The 20,527-nt window shown below is 33.8% G+C and overlaps 1 protein-coding gene across 1 annotated transcript; it reads left to right on the forward strand.

Moving 5' to 3' along the window:
* Positions 1-4,575: 4,575 nt before the first annotated feature.
* LOC148613214 (uncharacterized) lies at positions 4,576-20,048 on the forward strand. Its single transcript, XM_088586450.1, has 6 exons — positions 4,576-4,624; positions 8,419-10,868; positions 11,619-11,835; positions 14,777-14,945; positions 17,512-17,645; positions 19,651-20,048. Exons 1-6 carry the CDS (start codon positions 4,576-4,578, stop codon positions 19,923-19,925), a joined length of 3,294 nt encoding a protein of 1,097 aa, XP_088442576.1. The 3' UTR covers positions 19,926-20,048.
* Positions 20,049-20,527: the final 479 nt, after the last annotated feature.

A 20,527-nucleotide genomic window follows, 5' to 3' on the forward strand; every position in this document is an offset into this window, starting at 1 on the left:
TAAACCACAAGCACTATATGGAACAGGGAGCATTACCTATCACCAGCACTATAGCTAGAGAGCAGTGCCTTCTACCAGCACTATAGGAGGCAGTGCCTATCACAAGCACTATAGGGAGTAGTGTCTATCACCAGCACTATAGGGAGAAGTGCCTATCACCTGCACTATAGGGAACAGTGCCTATCACCAGCACTATAGGGAACCATTTCTATCACCAGCACTATATAGAGCAGTGCCTATCATCAGCACTATAGGGAGCAGTGCCTATCACCAGCACTATAGGGAGCAATGCCTATCACCAGTACTATAGGGATCAGTGGCTATCACCAGCACTATAGGGAGCAGTGCCAATCCCCAGAACTATAGGGAGCAGTGCTTATCACCAGCACTATAGGGAGCCATTTCTAACACCAGCACTATAGGAAGCAGTGCCAATCACCAGAACTATAGGGAGCAGTGCCTATCACCAGCACTATAGGGAACCATTTCTAACACCAGCACTATAGGAAGCAGTGCCTATCACCAGCACTATATGGAGCCATTTCTATCACCAGCACTATAGTGAGCAGTGCCTATTACCAGCACTATAGAGAGCAGTGCCTATCGCCAACGCTAAAGAGAGCAGTGCCTATCACCAGCACTATATGGAGCAATTTCTATCACCAGCACTATAGGGAACAGTGGCTATCACCAGCACTATAGTAAGCATCGTATATCACCAGCACTATAGGAAGCAGTGCCTATCACCAGCACTATATGGAGCCATTTCTATCACCAGCACTATAGTGAGCAGTGCCTATTACCAGCACTATAGAGAGCAGTGCCTATCGCCAACGCTAAAGAGAGCAGTGCCTATCACCAGCACTATATGGAGCAATTTCTATCACCAGCACTATAGGGAACAGTGGCTATCACCAGCACTATAGTAAGCATTGTATATCACCAGCATTATAGATAGCAGTGCCTATCACCAGCACTATAGGGGGCAATGCATATTACCAGCACTTTAGGGAGCAATGCACATCAGCAGCACTATAGAGAGCAATGCACATCACCAGTACTATAGGGAGCAGTACCTATCACCAGTACTATAAGGAGCAGTGCCTATCACCAGTACTATATGGAGCAGTGCCTATCACCATCACTTAAATTGACTTTAATACTTAGTATTAATAACAAATATAGTATTAATTGTTTGTAACCATTTTTGTCAAATTATGTACACATTTAGTTTACAAGTATCGTACTTCATGATGAAAACTATAAACCGGCTCAATCATACATTGTCTCCAGTTGAATTCTGAATGTTTTTATTCTGTCCATTTGTTAATTTAATTATTATTTTTCTTATTTGCTATGTATTAGTACAACTGACTCTGAATAGTTCTATATGAAAATTATGAGTCATATTTCCAAACATGTGCAAATGTTTAATTTAATCGCCAACATAATATTCACAATACACCATTTAAGATTTCCGTTAAGATAAACGTGATGAAATATTATGATGGTTATTAAAATAATTAAATTGTAACAGTGTAGACAAAAACATTAAGTAAGTTATTACGATAAAATAAAGACAAATCCTTCGGTTTAAAGAGCGCAATACATATGACTTGCTTATTTTACTAAATTGTTCTGTACAGTCCCTAAAAATTTAACCAGTTAGTCATCTACATGCTTAGGCTGCTATTTTTTTCGTTTTTGTCATGAAAATTGTGTTATACATTGGAAATAACGCTACTTCGTAAGATCAGCGTTGAAAAAAAAATATAGATGTAAAGGCTGTTAGTTGTCAAATACCTAATATTACGGATATAAATCAATTTGTTATCATTAAATACAGTCGAACAAGATAAAATAGTATAAGATACTATTTAAAATGTTTGAATAAGTACATACGATAAAATCATCACTAAATTGTCATTTAGGAAAATCACAGGGACCAAGGTTAGTAATGAACAAGTACTATCTTAACAAAAATAAAGAGTCGACGCAGTAAAATTTGTTCTTTATACTTATAATTTTCTACACCGCATTCAGGAAATAAAATAAGGCACACAATTTTAATTTTCGATAGTTTTTTTTTTTTTTTTTTTTTTTTTCGAACGCAACTGATTAGTATTTGGCCAATCGGGAGACAGGTGACTTGAGTTTCCATGGTAGAGCGTCTTTAAGGTCAAAGGGTTGAAAACGAAACTATACCGAATGCGTCGGAAAAGGTGCTGTATCCACGAAAAACAACTTGGAAAAGACAATCGTCACAATCAACATACAACATACAATAACACTTAACTTATTAAATGGAGTGGCGTTTTTTTTTTTTTTTTTTTTTTTTTTTTTTCTAAATAACCCCATTGATCATTAGATCAACATTGTAACTTGTCATATGGTGACATTGATTCTTAAAGGTGAATCTTTTAAAGTTCACATCATACAGTCATTAATAAAACACTTTTATCATTCTATCAATTATAGCTATGAGCCATAGCTCAAAATATTTCGAACTTAATGACTCTGACCAGATTTTAGATTTTATAGTCAAAAGGGGTTTGATTTTCTTGATAATTTAAATATACTTCATATTTATTGTGAGTTAATTCCCATAATAATCTAAAATTAATAACGCAGCTTCCCAACATGAGTCACAACGAGGTCCCGAACAAAAAATTCCACATTTGGGTGATATGTAAATAAAGCAAATAATGCGATACTGATAGAAAATATACAAAATTAACAAATAAAACACATACAATATAAAATCACCATTAAACATGAGAAACTATCTACTGTTTATTAAAAAACACCGGAATTCGATCTTATATCTTGACCTCGATGGTAAAGGAAATATACTGACAAAATTATACGACAAACCCAATGACTTTACATTCAATATTCAACTTTTCTGTGGCAACATCCCTTAGAATATTCGTATGGAGTAACTATGCAGACTTTCTTGTATCGCAATAGATACAATTAGGCTTGTGGTACAGGGTGATGTTGTTACGAGATTAAAGTCATCACTTACAGAAGTTTTATGGTCTCCATCATGAACTCGTGGATCGTAGCGGTGTATCCATCTGCACCATCCATGACAACTGATTTGTTCAACATGTCATAGTTTTCCTTCCCTCTTCTGTCTACCATTGACTTTTTATGAACAACTCCGCGGGTATTGGTATGGATTTGTCTTTGACATGAAGCAGAGAACGCTTCCCCTGCCGGTGCACATGGTCCATATTCCCAGATTTTAGTGGTGTCCGAGTTGACCACTTTCGTTACTTTATATAAATTATTTTGGTTATTTTATGTTTTTGTTGCGTGTGTCTGTTTTCCAAGTCTGGTCTTTCTCCCTGGGTTACATTCTTTTGATTTCCACTAGAATCCTGTTTCCCTTGATTACGTTTTTACTATTCAGTAAATTACGTTTTTCAAGAAATTCTTTTCAGGAGACTGAAAATGCATATTACCAGATTTCATAAGATCTTTTTGAGGTTGTTAAATTCGTTTACTTTAAGTTTATTTAATTCCAATAAGTCAGTGATCATTTTCATCTTGTTCCCTTAATTACTAATCCCTTTGTCGCCGACAGTAAAATAATGTTTTAATACGACGTTTTACGTTTCATTCATAATCGTATTGGCTAAATCTTTGTAAAGATTGTTATATAAATATTTTTGTTTTAATTATAATGATGGAATCCAATATAAAGTTAAGTCTCGAGAAAAAATTAGAACATATAAAAACAATATTCATCAAACTCATTTATCTTTAGAAATGAAGGATTTACTTTGCAGATTCCATCTCCTCTTTCAATCACACTTAAATTATGTTAATTTTGTCGGGTTTCATTAGAAATACATCAGTTGGCCCTCAAATCAGCTGTGATTTGGCAAACATTTTAAAGAGTGATACGTTCTTCCTTCTTGCACGTTGCGGCCGTCTGCTTATAAAAGGTGAAATCAGATGAAGGAGGAATCGACTGATCGAGTCCGTCAGTCATTTTGTGAAAACGATCGAGCAATGGATGGTGGCATTTGAAATACATTGGGAATGACAAACACATTTTTTTAGTATTTCAGTTCAAATAAATTACTGAGATCGATTACCGTTGGAAATGCCCACAAAGTTGACTCAGGAAAGGATCAAGGTTTAATAAAAAACGACTTACATCTATGACGTATAAATGACTACTTCGGTAAATATTGGTTTGATAACTGACAAGAGAACCATATCATATGTGTTGAGAACGAATAATATTCGTTAGATATCAGTTTGTTTTCCCACTGGTCTTTAACGAATTTTATTTTTCTCAGTTTGGTCTAGTACCATTCTAGTTTGCTAAACTTCTAAGAGTTAAAAGTTCCTTTGTGTACTTTATAACTATTTACAATACAAATTTGATTGAACACGTGGCACATCAATATGGTTACTGTAATAATAATAACGTATTTTTATATGGGCATGACAATTTCAAGAATTTACTAATCTATATGATATGTAATTTCTTATCTTAATTCAATCACTTGAAACTTTGAAGCATGTGTTTTAATAAATAAATACATATTTAAAGCAATGCGTTTTAAGGTTTTAGACGCCAAACATGATTTTGTAAAAGATACAAGTAAGTAAGAATCTGTGTTCAAACTTTTCATCCTATATTTAGGTCACGTTATCACACAGTTTTCCTCTTTCGAATAACCAGGACTTGATATTTTATTAGAAACTCGGCGGAGTTTCTAGAATAGCAGACGACGCTTACCATACAGGTGAAGTAAATCCGTGCTCCCAGTTTTTAGTGGAGTCCGAGTTGCTCATGTACTTTTGTTACCTTGCATATATTATTTTGGTTTTTGTTAATTGGTATGTATTATTTTAATTACTTTGTAATCTGTGTTGCGTTTGTCTGGTCGTTATCCCTGGATTACATTTCCGCTAGAATCCCGGTTCCATTGATTACCTTTTCAATTGCCTTTCAAATTATTTTCTGAAAGCATTTTATAGCATGCATATACTGTGTACAAGTTGTGTGTGCATTTAAATTTGTTTTAAAAATGTACAAAGAAATGTAAAACAACATAAATGATAACAAATTAGTGAATACGAATTATACAACCAATTATAATCTAAACGAAACCAGCCAAGAAATCATTAACAATTTGTATACATTTTAAGCAAATGTATGCTGTTTGAGATAAGATCACAAAATGCCAATATAAACAAAAATTAATTTAAAGACGGTGGTAAATTTCCCCCAAAAAAATGTCAATTGAAGGTTATTGAATTTCTAATTTTGAAAATTACTTTTTAGAGCCTGTCAAAGAACATGACAACGAAAAAACTAATTTAGCATTATATCATATTTCTGCCTGTCTTATCACTTTTGAACAGCAGGTTTTGCATGAAAAGCCTTAACCTTCAATAAATGGGCTGCTTCAAGAAGTGGACAGTTAATGTTTACTCGATATTTCTAACATTATATTTTGACAGTAATGTTGTAAAAGACAATCTTAGAAACAATGCCAACAACTAATTGAAAGTCGATCTCGGAATTGTTCTTATACTGATTAGTAAAATTAAGTATCAGTTCATATAACAATCAGGCACTGCCTATGGTAAGGTGATTCATGGTGTAGAAAAATCCATGAATCAGAAGATGTGTTTTTGATCTACATATGCTATATTTTTATGTGACAATAGTCCTTTCTGTATTTAAATTTGTACTTTCGAGAAAACTGCACTTTAATATCCCACTAAAATCAACCATATCAAACCAAATCAAGAACGATAACTCTTGCAGAGTGCCAATTTCATATACAATCTATATAAATTTTATCTCAAAAGCGCAACCCCCAAATGAAAAACTAAGACTGGTTATGGTTTTTGAAATAAAACTAAATTCGGTGGGGTTTTGACATGCATAAATCACCACCTGTCTGATTTTGCTAGAGACTGCTACTTACAACTCTGGCCACAGAAAAAAAATTGTGAAAGGCATTCCCGATACTAGTGTATAACAAGACACTCCCGATACTAGTGTAGAACAAGGCACTCCCGATACTAGTGTAGAACAAGCACTCCCGATACTAGTGTAGAACAAGGCACTCCCGATACTAGTGTAGAACAAGGCACTCCCGATACCAGTGTAGAACAAGCACTCCCGATACTAGTGTAGAACAAGCACTCCCGATACTAGTGTAGAACAATAATAAGCTTACTAATAAGCTGTAATAGCTTCTGGTGCTTTTTTACAACTCTGAGATAAAGAAAACAACCCATGGAAATAGTTTTGACAACCGTATGGTAGGCGTTAGGTTGTCAAACAAGTGCTGTTTAAAAAAAATATAGACATACATCTTTAATAACTTCGCATTAAAACTGTTACATGTAAACATGTTTTCTGTAATACTTGATCAACATCGCTTGGTACATTTAAAAAAAAAAGTTCTCTTATTAATTAAATGTCGCGGGCCATATTAGGCCTTTTAAAAACCATTTCATTATTGTAGAAAATGTGTGTGCTTAGAGACATTAATTCTTGATAGCTAATCATGCTCATCAACCTTATTATTTTTCTAAATTAACCAAAAACTTCTTATTCATTTGTGGTAGCCCACCAACAACACAAATGACTGAGATTAATCACACAAGGAAATTACACGACAAAAGCATAACATAAACATATGGTAATGGAATTTCGTATGAATATATGTTGATTAAAAACTAAATACTTAAATAACAGTCTTTGTAAGAATCATGGAAATTCTGCACTGTGTGATACACCCACAAAAAGGCTACACATTTGTATTTTTGTTATTAAGTTGTTCCAAGGGTGTATATGATAGAAAGCATAATCATTCATCCTAATTTATATTTTCTTATAAAATAATTCTCATTGAAAATACAATAGTTTCTGTTGTATTCCAGGATTTGCAGAGTTATCTTCCTAAATTTTGAATTCTATATTTATAAAAAAAAACAATTTATCAAGAATAAAAAATGTAGGCATTTCAACCATGCATCACATTTTGCACGGTGTTTAGTTGGAATACTACTTAGTTTTGATAATAAGTGATGTTTAAGTGACTTTTTATAAATTATAAGTCACAAAGGTGTAGGGATATTATGCTATGCATATTGCCTTCAATTTCCAACTTTGTTGTTATGATACAATGTATTGCAGTTGTTCATAACATAAATGAATATGAGGAAAAACAATGTTTCTTGTCATTGGATAATGTCTTTCTACAATTACAATTAATTTTTGGTTGTATTTTTGGCCATTGAGACAACATTTATCACCCCTTCTTCTATTCAAAATAGGGTTGTATTAATTAAAAACACAGATGTTTTTACATGTATGCAGAATCTTCATAAAAAATCAATTAGATTCAATAAGTTCATCAACAACACTATTAGAAAGTTTAAATTGATAAAACCATTGCAATGATTCATAATTACACTTTTTCTACCTTTAACGAGAAAAAAAGTAATTTTTTGTTATGTCAAAATATATGTTTCTCTTTCGTGTAATATTTTTCTTTTGATTTATTTTTTGGGCTGCATAGTTAAAATGAAACTGGTTATTATTTCTTTTTTTCTCAAATTCAAGCAAATTATCCATTTATTGTTATTTCAAACGTTTGGAAAGCAGTCTTTATTAAAATTAAATAAGTGTGAATTCATGCAATATGATGAAATAATAAACATCCACTGATTTCATTTTTATTTCTACTTAAGACAGAATAAAAGATGTTACATAAACAGTTTAAGTTGTTGACTCAATCGAGAGAAAAACAAATTGTGTATGAAATTGGCAATTTGCAATATCTAAAAAAGCAGAGGATGTTCACTCTACTGGTTCTCCTGGTCCATGCTCCCAGTTTTTAGTGGAGTCTAAGTTGCTCATTTACTTTTGTTTCTTTATATGTATTTTTTATGTTCGTTGTTGTGTATGTCTGTTATCCATCCATGTCTGGTCTTTGTCTCTGGATTACAATCGTTTGATTTCCGCTTAAATCTTGATTCATTTGATTACAATTGCAAAACTCTTCATTCTAGAATAGGTTTAATTTGGTTATTTTTAGTGGAAGTTGAAAGTATAGTTTCCTCATATAATGCAAATATAAATATAGAAAGGGCTTTCCTTGTGTAACTATAAATAATACGCGGACAGAATAAGCACCTTCTTTTCGGTTGTTTTTTTTTACACCATGAATCGCCTCAACTTTTAAGCTGGGCCTACATTTTATATAGACTGGTACTTTAAATGCGAAGCTCGATCAAAACTATGCCGTGGATTACTAGTAATATGCAAATAATTTCAGTAAGTTTTCTATCTACTGAACCAATAACCACTACAAATGTAGCATACCATGAAACGTATTGACTCATTCGATTATTATATGTATTTTATAGAGGCATTATCCAACATGGCAAACTGCATAGTTTTAGCTTCCGCTGTCATAATTATGGTCGTTCTCACTGAGTCAAGCTCGAAAGCAGTTTCTGTAAGTTCCGAATTTCGAAAATTCTGTTTGTTGTTTGCCTTACCAGGTAAGGACGATGGACCATATATAGAAGATTTCAAGGTAAAATTAAGTGCACATTTGGAAGATATTGGCAAAAATATATTTAATGGCAAAATAAACCTAAAAAAGAAAGAAGAAATTAAAAAACAATGTTTACGTAAAACAGAATTCACACCTGAATGCGCTTACTTTAGAATAGCGAAAATTGGACATAATCTTATTGATGATCTAATGAGACTCGAAAAGATAATTGACCCTAGCTGGACGTATTCTGGAGAGATGTATACAGTTCTCTTAACTCCTTGGTATCTAGACAGAGTGTTCCTTGATTTAGATTGCGGTATTGTCGGCAGTAACCAACCACATCCAATCGCTCAATGGATTTATGTTGCAAGGTGGAGCAATCTTTTACACTCAAAACAGGAATTTTGTACATGGTCAAAACCTTTACAAAGATCGGTAGCGAAAAATGTACGTCGTGAAGTGAAAACGATATGTGATGACAGAAGTACTGAGTCGGTTTGTCAACTACAATCAATATTTGATTTGGTAGACTCTGTTGAGCAGATTTGTCATTTAAGTTCTTCATTAAACTGGCAAACAGATTTACCAATATTTAAGTATTACAAATATGCAGTCAACATAAATTTTCATAGCATGAAACATAGGATGCCTACTGATATTTCTAGCCTTTATGACGATACGTTGACAGATACATATATAACCGAAGCATATTTAGCAATATTTAACAAGTTGCATGACGATTTTAAATCAAACGATTTGTCTTTTGCAAGGAAAATTTTAAAAGTATTACCAAAAACAATGTACCTGCCATGCGACTACACAGCACCATTTCCCTCTCTTAGGTGGTTAGTTTGTATATCTGCAAAGGTTTTTTACGAGCTTACTGTCTACATCGACACATACGAAATTGGAACTAAAAATATTCGAAAGATTCTTAATACTAACGTTAACATGCGGGAGTACATAAAAAATTTAAGAAGTTCTGAAATAAAAAAAATAGCAGAACAAAATGCTCATATTTTTCAAATCAGTGCTAACAAAATCAACGACAAAATTGAAAACAAATTTAAGCAAGTTGGAAAGTACTTTTCTAACGTTGCAAATTTTACAAAGACGAAGCTTTATGCTGACGTTGATTATATTAGAAGTAGAGTTAATATGTATCAAAACCGGTTTAAAAAGAACATAAAAGATCTTAGGAAAAGGATGTTTTTACTGAAGAAAATTTTGATAAGCTCTGCTTCTGTTGATTTCGTCGAAGAAGGTATTAAGCTAGGGATTCAGTTAGCGATGGCGGGAAATCCTTGGAAATGGGCAGTTGGAAGTGGAAATGCTGATGACCAGTTTGACACTATTCAGCAATTAGCAGAAAAAGGAAGAGTGATGTTTGAATCCAGGCAAGTTCATACAAATTTTAAAAACTTGGTAAGTCATAGTTTAACATTGGCTAAAAAACTTAACAAAAACCAACGAATGATTAAAAATATTAAATTCATCATGGATAAAGCAAGTGACATAGCAATGGGATCGGGCGAAGGTTTTGAAGCTTATCAATCAAGTTTCCTGAGTGACTACACTAATTACTCTCCACAAGTCACAAAAGGGGATTTAGCGAAGCTTGATAGTTATTGGAGTTTGTTTTTAGATGATGTGTGCGATGATATAGATTCAACAAGCGGCGTCGGAGCTAACGTAATAAGACAAGCCTTAAATGCAAAGAAGTTATGTAGAGAAATAAAAATAGCGGCATCACAATTAGTAGCAACCCAGACAGATATATATGACCTTCAGTTCGAACTTGTGGAAACAACGGCAAATATTATGCGGAGTCTTACTCAAATACATAGTGCAAATTTGCTTAAAAAGGGTTCGTCTGAAGCACGAAATGAACAAAAAGTGTCACAGCAAACCGTTTCCAAGTTAATGACATTTTCTTCTTTGTCCTATTATATAATACAAGCAACAAATATCCACATGCTGTGTGATATAATGGAATATGAAAACGGAGGAACACGACCTAGCTCGTGCAATGGCCTGTTAACGAATGTTGATACTCTACTTTCTCTTCCAAAACCAAAATGCAGAATCGATCATAGGTTTATCAGCGTTCCTACCAAAAAAACTGACAATGCAGGAGAACATGCATGGTTGGATGTTCGAAGACTATTTAGAGGTGAAGAAATACCATTCCAAATACCAAATAGCAAGTGGTGGATCAAACATTCCAAGTTTTCGGACGAATTACGTAATGACACATTTTATCTTTCTGCGCTTGAAGTATATCTTCCAAGCTACGGCAAAAGTGGAAATGAAGTAAGTAACATTTTTTTCTCAACCAGCATATGATTAAATCCGAAAACTTACGGAAAACTTGATCACAAAACTGTTCATACTTATAATTTTAGGAGGTAGACCTAGGGTAAGGGCCACAACTCTTACAAATCATTGGAACGCAAAACACATTGAATTTACTATCAAAAGAAACAGGCTTATAGATGTGACATAATCCTTGTTTGTTTTATCGATGTATTGTATCTCTGTATTGTTTTCATCACAGATGTGAATTACTATCTACGGTACAAATGTAATAAGTCAGTGTCCAGTTCATTACAATCATTTTCACAACACGAATTCCTGATTTTCCTGTCTAGTGTTGATGCATTGAATGCATTCTTTTTGTGTCCGCTAAAATCGTGGTACTCTTGATTGCTATATCAACAATACGCAACCCTCACCCCAAAAAAAACAAAAACAATCAAAATGCAAATGAATTAATATAGTATAATGCCACATTTCAATATAAAATGTTTTAATCTATTATGTAAGTAGGTAAACCTTGGGTAGGGGACATAACTCTTGAAATCAGTGATATGTTTGTATCATATTTAATTTTACCAAAGCCTATAAAGCTTTCGTTTGAAACAGAGTGAAATCAACCCAAGTTACTTTGATGCTTACACGAGATTGATGTAAAATACTGAATACAAACGTTCCAGTGATTGGTAAGAGTTGTGTCCTTTACCCTAGGTATACCTCCTTAAATAGAAATATTGTCCTCTTTAGGTTCGCACTTTCGTGATGCCGACAAACATCGACAACAGATTAAGAGAAGACTCTAAAACATACTACGTTATACCCCGTAGTGAACAAAAGAGAAATCTCATACAGACGGCATACATGGAGGGATCTCGATGTAGGCTCGTCTCTTTTTCTAATCCCTATTTTAATTGTGGAGGAAATTACCGTCCTCTATTCACGAATCTGTGTCCAACCACGCCAAGTGAGTATTAGATAATTACTACCTCAATAATGCAAACATATTACATTACTTGTATGGGAACAATTTCCCATTCTATATGGTGGGGTGGGGAATGAGAAAAAGGGAGAGATAGAGAAAAAGGATAGTGTATGGGAGAATGGGGATTTCAAAAAGGATTTATGGAATTAATATTTTAAAGCATTTATTGATATGATGAATGTATTAAATTTAAATGAATGCAACATTTTTAAATGTTAAAGAATTCAAAAGCATGAATTTGAATTCAATAATGTAAATATTTGATAAAGTAAATGCAATTGTGATATTCGGGGGATTTTATCTATGGGAAATGGGAGTATATAGTGTACGTGTACATGTAAAGTTTGTACCATATAAGAACTGTATTTAGGCGTAGTTCCATACTAATAAATAAATAACAAATCAAACATTAAGTCAAACGTGAAAATATAGGCGGACGAAACATGCTTTATTTCAAGAGTTTTCGAGGGAACCAAGATTCAGCGGAAACAAAATATAGAAACAGAAACAAGAAACAGATACAGTGCACAACATAACAAAAGCAATAAAAACTGGAAGCATGGACCAGGTGCAAAGGTTGGGTAAACGTCCTCAGCATTTCCTGAAATACCCGTTGTCCTGCTCATAAAAAACTCAAGTTCGGTGTAGACAAAAGAGGAAAGGAAACCTATGACAGATAGAACAAATCAATTGTCTTGGTCCACATGGATACATCGTAACGATCTACAGGGTCATGTTGACGACCATAAAACTTCTGAACTGATGACTTCAATCGCATAGCAACATAACCCTGATGTAGCATTGATACTCATTGATCTACTTAAAACTTCGTTTCAAAATTAAAGACCTCACGGCCTTTACCCACTCTGACAGATAATTAATGTATTCTTGTTCTCGTTCTATGTTTGATTAAATTTGCTTCATTAAGTGTAAGTCTCTCTTCGAATCAGCCAAAATAGAATAATTCAGAAGCATGCATGTGTAAAACCAACTGATCTTATATTATCAGATACGTTTAGAACGCAACAAGGAATTACATATACATACAAATAAAATATATATTAAACCTAAAAATATATAAAGTATATGGACTCTTAATCCTTCGTCAGGGGCACAAAGTATTGAAAGGAAGATGTATCTATTTCATGGAAAACTATGATATTGTTATTGTAGCTGACGAAAGACAAAGGAAAACCTTGTTATGGTCACTACATAATGAAGGTTTAGACGTTCATTTTAAAGGGGAGGGCAGTCTTAAAAAGCTCATGATACGTTGTTCCTGGAACGGAACTTTCGTTGTTTTTTTGCCTGAGAATGTTTCTAAAGACAGTCACTTTCATGTCGTCGACACCGCTTTTTGCCTCCCGAATAGGTTCACCGACTGGATAATCCTTTCCAATGTTTAAGTTCTACTTTCATCAAACTCCGATAGAGCTAGCAAATATAAATCACTTTACAACCTTTGCAACCCAAAAGCGTAAACGATGTTTTCTTAGTTAGTATGAAACCATCTTTTAACTTATTAAGACATTAGCTGTTCCCGATGACCTCGTCAGTTTCCCCATATCGAACATCGTGGTCGCTCACAGTGTCTTGTACCTTTGTAACTGGCATGAGGCGTCTAGTTGCACTCTTGAAAGAAATTGTAACAAGGTGTGCTTTCAGACTCTTTCCTAATCTATAAGCAGTAATTTGAAGCCAATCGTTGAATACTAAAACAAGTATTCTTCTTTAGGAATTATGGATTTAAAGTAGCGAATAAGGATACTATGGATTGCAACATTATAAGGGCGATTTGTCAAGACCAGAGGAACACGGTCATTGGTGTTTCCCACCCTATTTACCATAGTCAGATCTCTTATAATAGGGTGACGATTTCATCGTTACCCTATATGAAAATAATTTTCGACTCGTTTCCTTTGTTATAAAAAACATGTATTCAAATTGAACTTTCAAAACTTTTTTTCCTACTATGTTTCACCGACTGCCTGATTTTACAGAGACTACATTTGTAACATTTAAATGCTGGTTCAAATATTAGAATAATAGCGATACATAATCTTATATATCAATGAGTAAAACTGTGTCTTTAGGAACAGAACGGTATTATTCTTAAGAGGAGGCATTCGATGCTATACATCAAACTAAGCAAAATTCCACAACATTTGATGTGTGTATTGTTTCTGATAGCGTTTCCCCTTCAAAACAAAATCTTTAAGGAATTACTCATCATTTATATTCTATCTTCAAAGGACAAGTGCCAATATTGGAAAATCTTCTGAAAAATGATAATCATGAGTTCAAAACACAAAGTTATATGAAATAAGTTCCTATCATGTGCCATATAATATAATAAGAAGAAACGAGTTCCTATCATGTTAAACATTTTTTACCAAGAACTTTGTGTGGTATAGTGTCCTAAGTAATGATATATGAAGTAGTTGGATTCGTTTAATAAATAGTTATTCAAATTCACGATTTCCAGTGCTTTGGAAAATTCGAAATTCATTTTGACTGAAAGTTTAACATCTCAAAATATAAGTTTCAGAATCATAACAATCGAGCCAATTTGTTATTATGTTGAAACTAAAAACCGCGATAATTTTTAACATTTTTTTTTTCTTTAATGTCTATATTATTTAGGCCGATATACCTTCGGCATCTTTTATGACGGATACTCTAGCGACCATCCGTCTATGACAGCACCAATGGCGTCCAATGTATACTATCTACCAATCCGATTGTATAGAAAATGATACACAATCACACAAAAATGTATTGCAAATGCAAAGTTTTCACCTTTTTAGTGTGGTATAGAAAATGTCTTGTCGTTCTAGAAGTATATAAACAACAACATTATAGAGAATTTTTTAAATTTTGTTTTATTATTTTATTTTATGTATTTCTTTCTTACTTATTGCAGTTCAAGAAAACAAGGATGATTTGTTACATTCCATATACTCTAAGTTTCACATAAAAGTTACGGGTTACAAAGATGTACATTTAAGTGAACCAGTAACTGATTTAGATATACAACTTGGAATAAGGGTTTGCCATTTCAGTGCACCACAACGAACGACACATGCAGCAAGGTAAATGTCTCAATGCTCTGATTATCTACTTTCAAACAGCAGTCTATACAAAAAATCAGACACTGCTTACAGTAGAGGTGGTTGATAGTGTAGAAATACCACCCAATTTATTGATTCTCTTTTATATACCCTCATCTCCTGTATATGGTGTGTATATGCCACAATTGATTCGATACGCTAGAGAAAGTACTAACCACTCTTGTTTCCTTTCCTTGAAAACCATAGATGTCTGCGTAACAGACTCCTGAATCGGGGTATTCGTCCTAAATGATTTTTTTTTGGTTGTTCTTTGTTTTTTATGCTGATGTGACCTCTGATTTACCGATATGAAGCAAAGTCATGTAAATACTATTTAATCATCACTGGTATATTAACGCTTCAGTGGAGGAGATAGGTTTATATTTAATCGACAATTTTGTTTGAAATGCCTATACCAAATCAGAACTATTACATATTTATATTTTTTTCCAAATTTATGTTGGAATTGACTTGATTATGGACTTGTTTAGTGTTAGATTATTTTGTTGTCATCCTTAGTGTACATATGCTAGGTTCTACGTACTGAAGCCCCGTGCAGGTCCGGGTGTTAAAAGAATAGGCCTGCAGCAGCGCTAAGCTTGTCGTAAAAGGCGACTTAATAGTGCTCAAAACCCTACCCGGGGGCTAGGGCGCTCTGCCCACAGAGCAACTGGGATGTGTGCCCCAGGTGGTGGAATGGGGTACCCTTGGCGTGTTACATGCTGGGGTTGTCAGGCTATAATACGGAAAACCTGACCGCAAACCATAGTGGTGCACCGTGTTGGGAAAGATGCCACGTTTATTGAACCCTACTGTGGTATTCTCCCGGAGTAGGAACCATAGGGATCCGCCACAGGAGGCTAAATTGCCCAACCCTACCCAGCTCTCCCTATTTCCAGTGGCAAATTTGTCGACCCCATTGTCTTTGTGTCCCATCCTTTTTTCATTTCATTATCATTTCATGTTCATTTTATCATCCACTTCATGTTCATCGTCTGAATATAGCTGAAATATTGCTGCTCGGACGTTAAACCCCAACAAACAAAATCTACGTACTGATTGTCCTTCATGTTTTAAGGCCTTTCATTTAAAAAAAAATCATACTGCCAACTCAAACTAAAAATTCCAATTAAGCCAAAACAAGAACGATAACTCTGGCAAAATACCAATATATGTACAATCTATTTTATTTTTTTAAATGTTCAACAACACAATGAGAAACTAAGACTGGTCATATGATCAGTAAATATTTCTGAAAGAACAGAGTTAGTTTGGTAAGGTATTTGGCATAAATTAATTAGTTTTTGTCTGATTTTCATTTAAAAAAAACTGCTACTAAGGTGAAACGGAATACAATTAATAAGGAAGACGATCAATACAAGGTAGAACTTAAATGACCTCAGAGATCAAAGTTTTCTTTCAAAATTTGATGAACATTAAAAAGTATAACCATAAGATGACAACAGAACAAGATGTCCTCATATCAGAACAAAAAAAAAATAATAACAAGCGTGGTGCAAACTTTAGTAAAATATTGTTAAATAGTGTTTCTGTCCTTCTTATTTAAGAAGATCATAGTTAATCGGTAATCTGTATGAGTCTCCCTTTCACCTTGTTTTTAGTTGAATCCTCATTTAGTTTTGTTACTTTGTATGCGGTAAATTGGTTAATTTATGTTATCTTTGTGTATGTCTGCTTTCGATGTCTGGTCTTCGTCCCTGGATTCCCCGGCTAGAATCTTGGTTCTAATGATTACTCTTAGATACGTAGTCGGACTCTTCTGATTTAATTTATATCATATATGTTTTACTGTAATAAGAAATAAAAAAGCTATAAAACACTGATCAGAAGTTGTACTTTCTTTGAACAACTTTTCTTTAGTGGACTGTGCTTCTTATTTCAACATCTTTGGTATAGCGTAGAGGACGCTTACCCTACCGGTGCACCTGGTCCATGCTCCCAGGTTTTAGTAGAGTCCTAGTTGCTAATTTGCTTTTGTAACTTTGTATGTACGATTTTAGTTACTTCATGTTTTTTGTTGTGTATGTCTGTTTTCCATGTCTGGTCTTTGTCCCTGGATAACAATGTTTTGATTACCGCTATAACCTTGGTTCCCTTGATTATCCTTAAAATCGTTTTTACATATAATCTCTACTTTATTGTTCAGTGTTGTTTCACTTTGAAATAGAGTCCGGGTTGCTGATTCATTTGTTTTTCTTTATATATGTTACATTGTTTATTTTAAGTTCTTTTGTATTGTTTTTTTCCTTTTTGTGTGTCTACGTATCGTCCTTGGATTGTGTTATTTTAATAACTGTTCGAATCATGTGATTTCCCTAGCAATATACGCTTAAAGTCTTTGTATTTGTTTCCTTTACAAAATATATTAGTGTTTGGATCGTGCAAACGTACCTTTCTAACGTGAATCATATATCGTGGATCGTGTATCGCACATCGATCATGGAGTACCGTATATTGTACATGGTGTATTGAAGATCGCACATATGGTAAGTTTACCCGATCTGAGAAATTTAATATATACTTGTAGATCTAAGAGAGCGACAGAGACCATTGGGAAGCCGATATGTTGTCCAAAAGACACACAATATTACTCCGAGAGTACACATCAATGTGAATCCTGTCCGATCGGCTCTAAAGGTTTTTTGAACAATTTGATTTGTGGTAAGTTCTATTTATAGTTACATAGCTTATCTTAGTCAAATTGTTATTTATTTCCTCTATCATGCAAAGTGCAACTACAATTATTGTATTTTTTCTTTGTCTAGAAATACAAGTCAACTCTCTCGCTTTCATTTTTTTTCTAGTTCCAGGAAATATAAACTTGTCATATATTAATATGGTGTCCAAGCAAAAACCAGGCACTGAGTGGCGCATGACTAATTTTGTCTTCAAACAAATACCACCTACTTCATACCACACCCTTTTTTAAGTTGCATGTTAGTAAAGAGAAATAAATTACTTAGAAATAGTAATCGAAGGAACCAAGGTTATAGCGGTAATTTAAAGAATGCAATCCAAGGACAAAGACCAGACATGGAAAACAGACATACACAACAAAGAACACAAAGCAACTAAAATCATACACGCAAAGCAACAAAACCAAATGAGCAACTCGGACTTCACTAAAAACTGGGAGCATGGACCAGGTACACCGGTAGGGTTGCATTGAAATCATTAACAAAAAGGACACATTTCTTTGATTTAATTAAATTTTGGTTACATAATGTTACATGCATTAAATTAAAACAAAAATTTCAGTGGGATAAATTTCATCCTGTGCAAATCATATCACAGGATCTGCCAGATTCTCACATGGAAAGCCTCTGAAGCATTCAATAAAGGTCGTGTCGTTCTAAAAAAAAACACTCAATATATCTGGCAATTTGTTCATTACAATTTAAGAAGTCGCAGTATATATTGTTTACTTGAAGCTGCATTGGCTGTCATTTTCGTAATTTTTTGTTTCTTTTGAAATATACCTTAACCTTGAATTATTTCTACTAAATAGTGCTTTTCTTGTACATTTTCATTTGGTATCCATAAATAAAATGCATTAAATACATGAAATAGGTGTATATATATTTATTGTCTTGCAAGACAAAAAATCGACCTAGATAATTTCATATGCATGTGATTCTAGTGACCTTTATCCGCGCATGTGCTGTAAGGGTCACTTCTTTCATAACAAATCTGATTGCAAAGCGAAAGTAGGTATTCATCGGCAAGGAAGACCGACGGACTCTAGCCGTAAACTAAAAAACAATTCGAATATAACGCAAGGATCCTTTTGAAATGTATGTATTGTTATTAAATGCGGCTCAAATATGGTCATCATTTGAAAACTAATCAAGAAGTAGATGAAATGAAATGAAAAAAAAACCTGTACTTACCTGTTTATCCGTTTTTGTTATTTTTTAGCCAGGTTAAAGTATTTTTAACCCTGGTGAATGTCCTTTCAGCAATCTTCAGAAGTAATGGAGAAAAATAATTAGATTAGATCTATCGATGAGTAAAACAAAAAAGAACGTTATTTTCACGTTATTCTACAGGTATTATCGACACTATACTCGACGTCACATACAAATCGACACTATACTCGACGTCACATACAAATCGACACTAATAGCTTCATTAGTGCAAAATTATTTCTTTGTATCAGCAAAATTATGTAGAACCGAACTGAACAAATTTGATAGCTAATGCAGTTTTAAACCTAAGAATACAGAAGTGCAAAATAAGAAGAAATTCAGAATCAGGGTTGTTACAAATACAAAAAAAATTAGTCGCATAACTAATAAATATTAGTTAAAACATCCCTTTTAATTAACTAACGTTATTTTTATATAGTGAACTTTTTCCCCAAATTTTCTGCTATTTACATGGATTTCCCAACGCTATCGTATACCATTCCAAACGTGTTGTTTTGGGGAAATGAGACTTTTCGGTACAAAAATGTGTGTGTCTTACTGAGTTGCAGACCTAAACGTTGTCTTCTTAAGGACTTTGATATGATTCGAAACCGTAAGTTTTTGCTTGAGCACATTTCATAATCAGCTCGTAAAAACCGAGGAATCATACTTGAATTTTTTTAGTTATACAAAGTAGACACAGTAACTGTGAAAGAACGATAGGTGTGATCTAATTATTTGTTATTATGTCTTTTTAGGACAGGTTATTGATATTCGGGAACCTAAAGATAAAGGAGATCTAACGTCTGATAAAGCAGCAAGGCTATGCAAAATGTTTGGATCAACGATCGCATCTGAAAAGCTTTTAAATGAAGCACGGGCGCTTGGTCAAACTTCCTGTAAATGTGGATGGATTGCCGGGGATAAAGGGTATAAGATAGATTCTCTTACTACGAGAGACAAGTGTGTCGAAAAGTCTCCCTGCAAAAAATCAGGTTTTGTTCATTGCAAAGCGATATTTTATAGAAAATAAATTGTTCATGTTGAGAACACAATGTTCACGATGCAGTTGAAATTTGAATGAATTATGTCCACTTTGACGTCTTTTGTTCTCTTTCATTGCATTAAAGAAATATAAAGCCTCCGAGCAAATCTTTTACTACTTTTATTGTTCTTTTAATAAAGAATACAGAAAATCCAAAACCCATTTAATTAGTGTAAAGTCTTTGAGGAAATTATGCGGATCCATAAGGGGAGACAATAAAACATGGATAAAAACGCAATCAAAAATCCAACAAAGGAAAAACCTACACAGGGAAAGAAGACAAACGCAAAAATGTACATGAAATTTAAAATAGTGTACTCCCGACCACTTAAAACTCGGAACATGGACCAGGGCACCATTAGGGTAAGAGTCTTAGAATCTAGTTTATCTAGAAAAAAAACTACCAGTTGCTCATACAATTTGACGCCCTGAATAGATGTGAGAAAGACAGAAAGCGATGGTTCAGTGATCAAACGGTTCTTATGGTGCAGACGAATATCCAATTACATCCAAGAGTTCATGATGAGTTCATGATGACGACCAAAACCCAAAACTTTATTGTGACGACATGAACTTTTTTTACATAATAC

The sequence above is a fragment of the Perna viridis genome, chromosome 6, assembly GCF_037379345.1.
Source record: "Perna viridis isolate PV_CMFRI_1.1 ecotype Kerala chromosome 6, ASM3737934v1, whole genome shotgun sequence".
Taxonomy (NCBI): domain Eukaryota; kingdom Metazoa; phylum Mollusca; class Bivalvia; order Mytilida; family Mytilidae; genus Perna; species Perna viridis.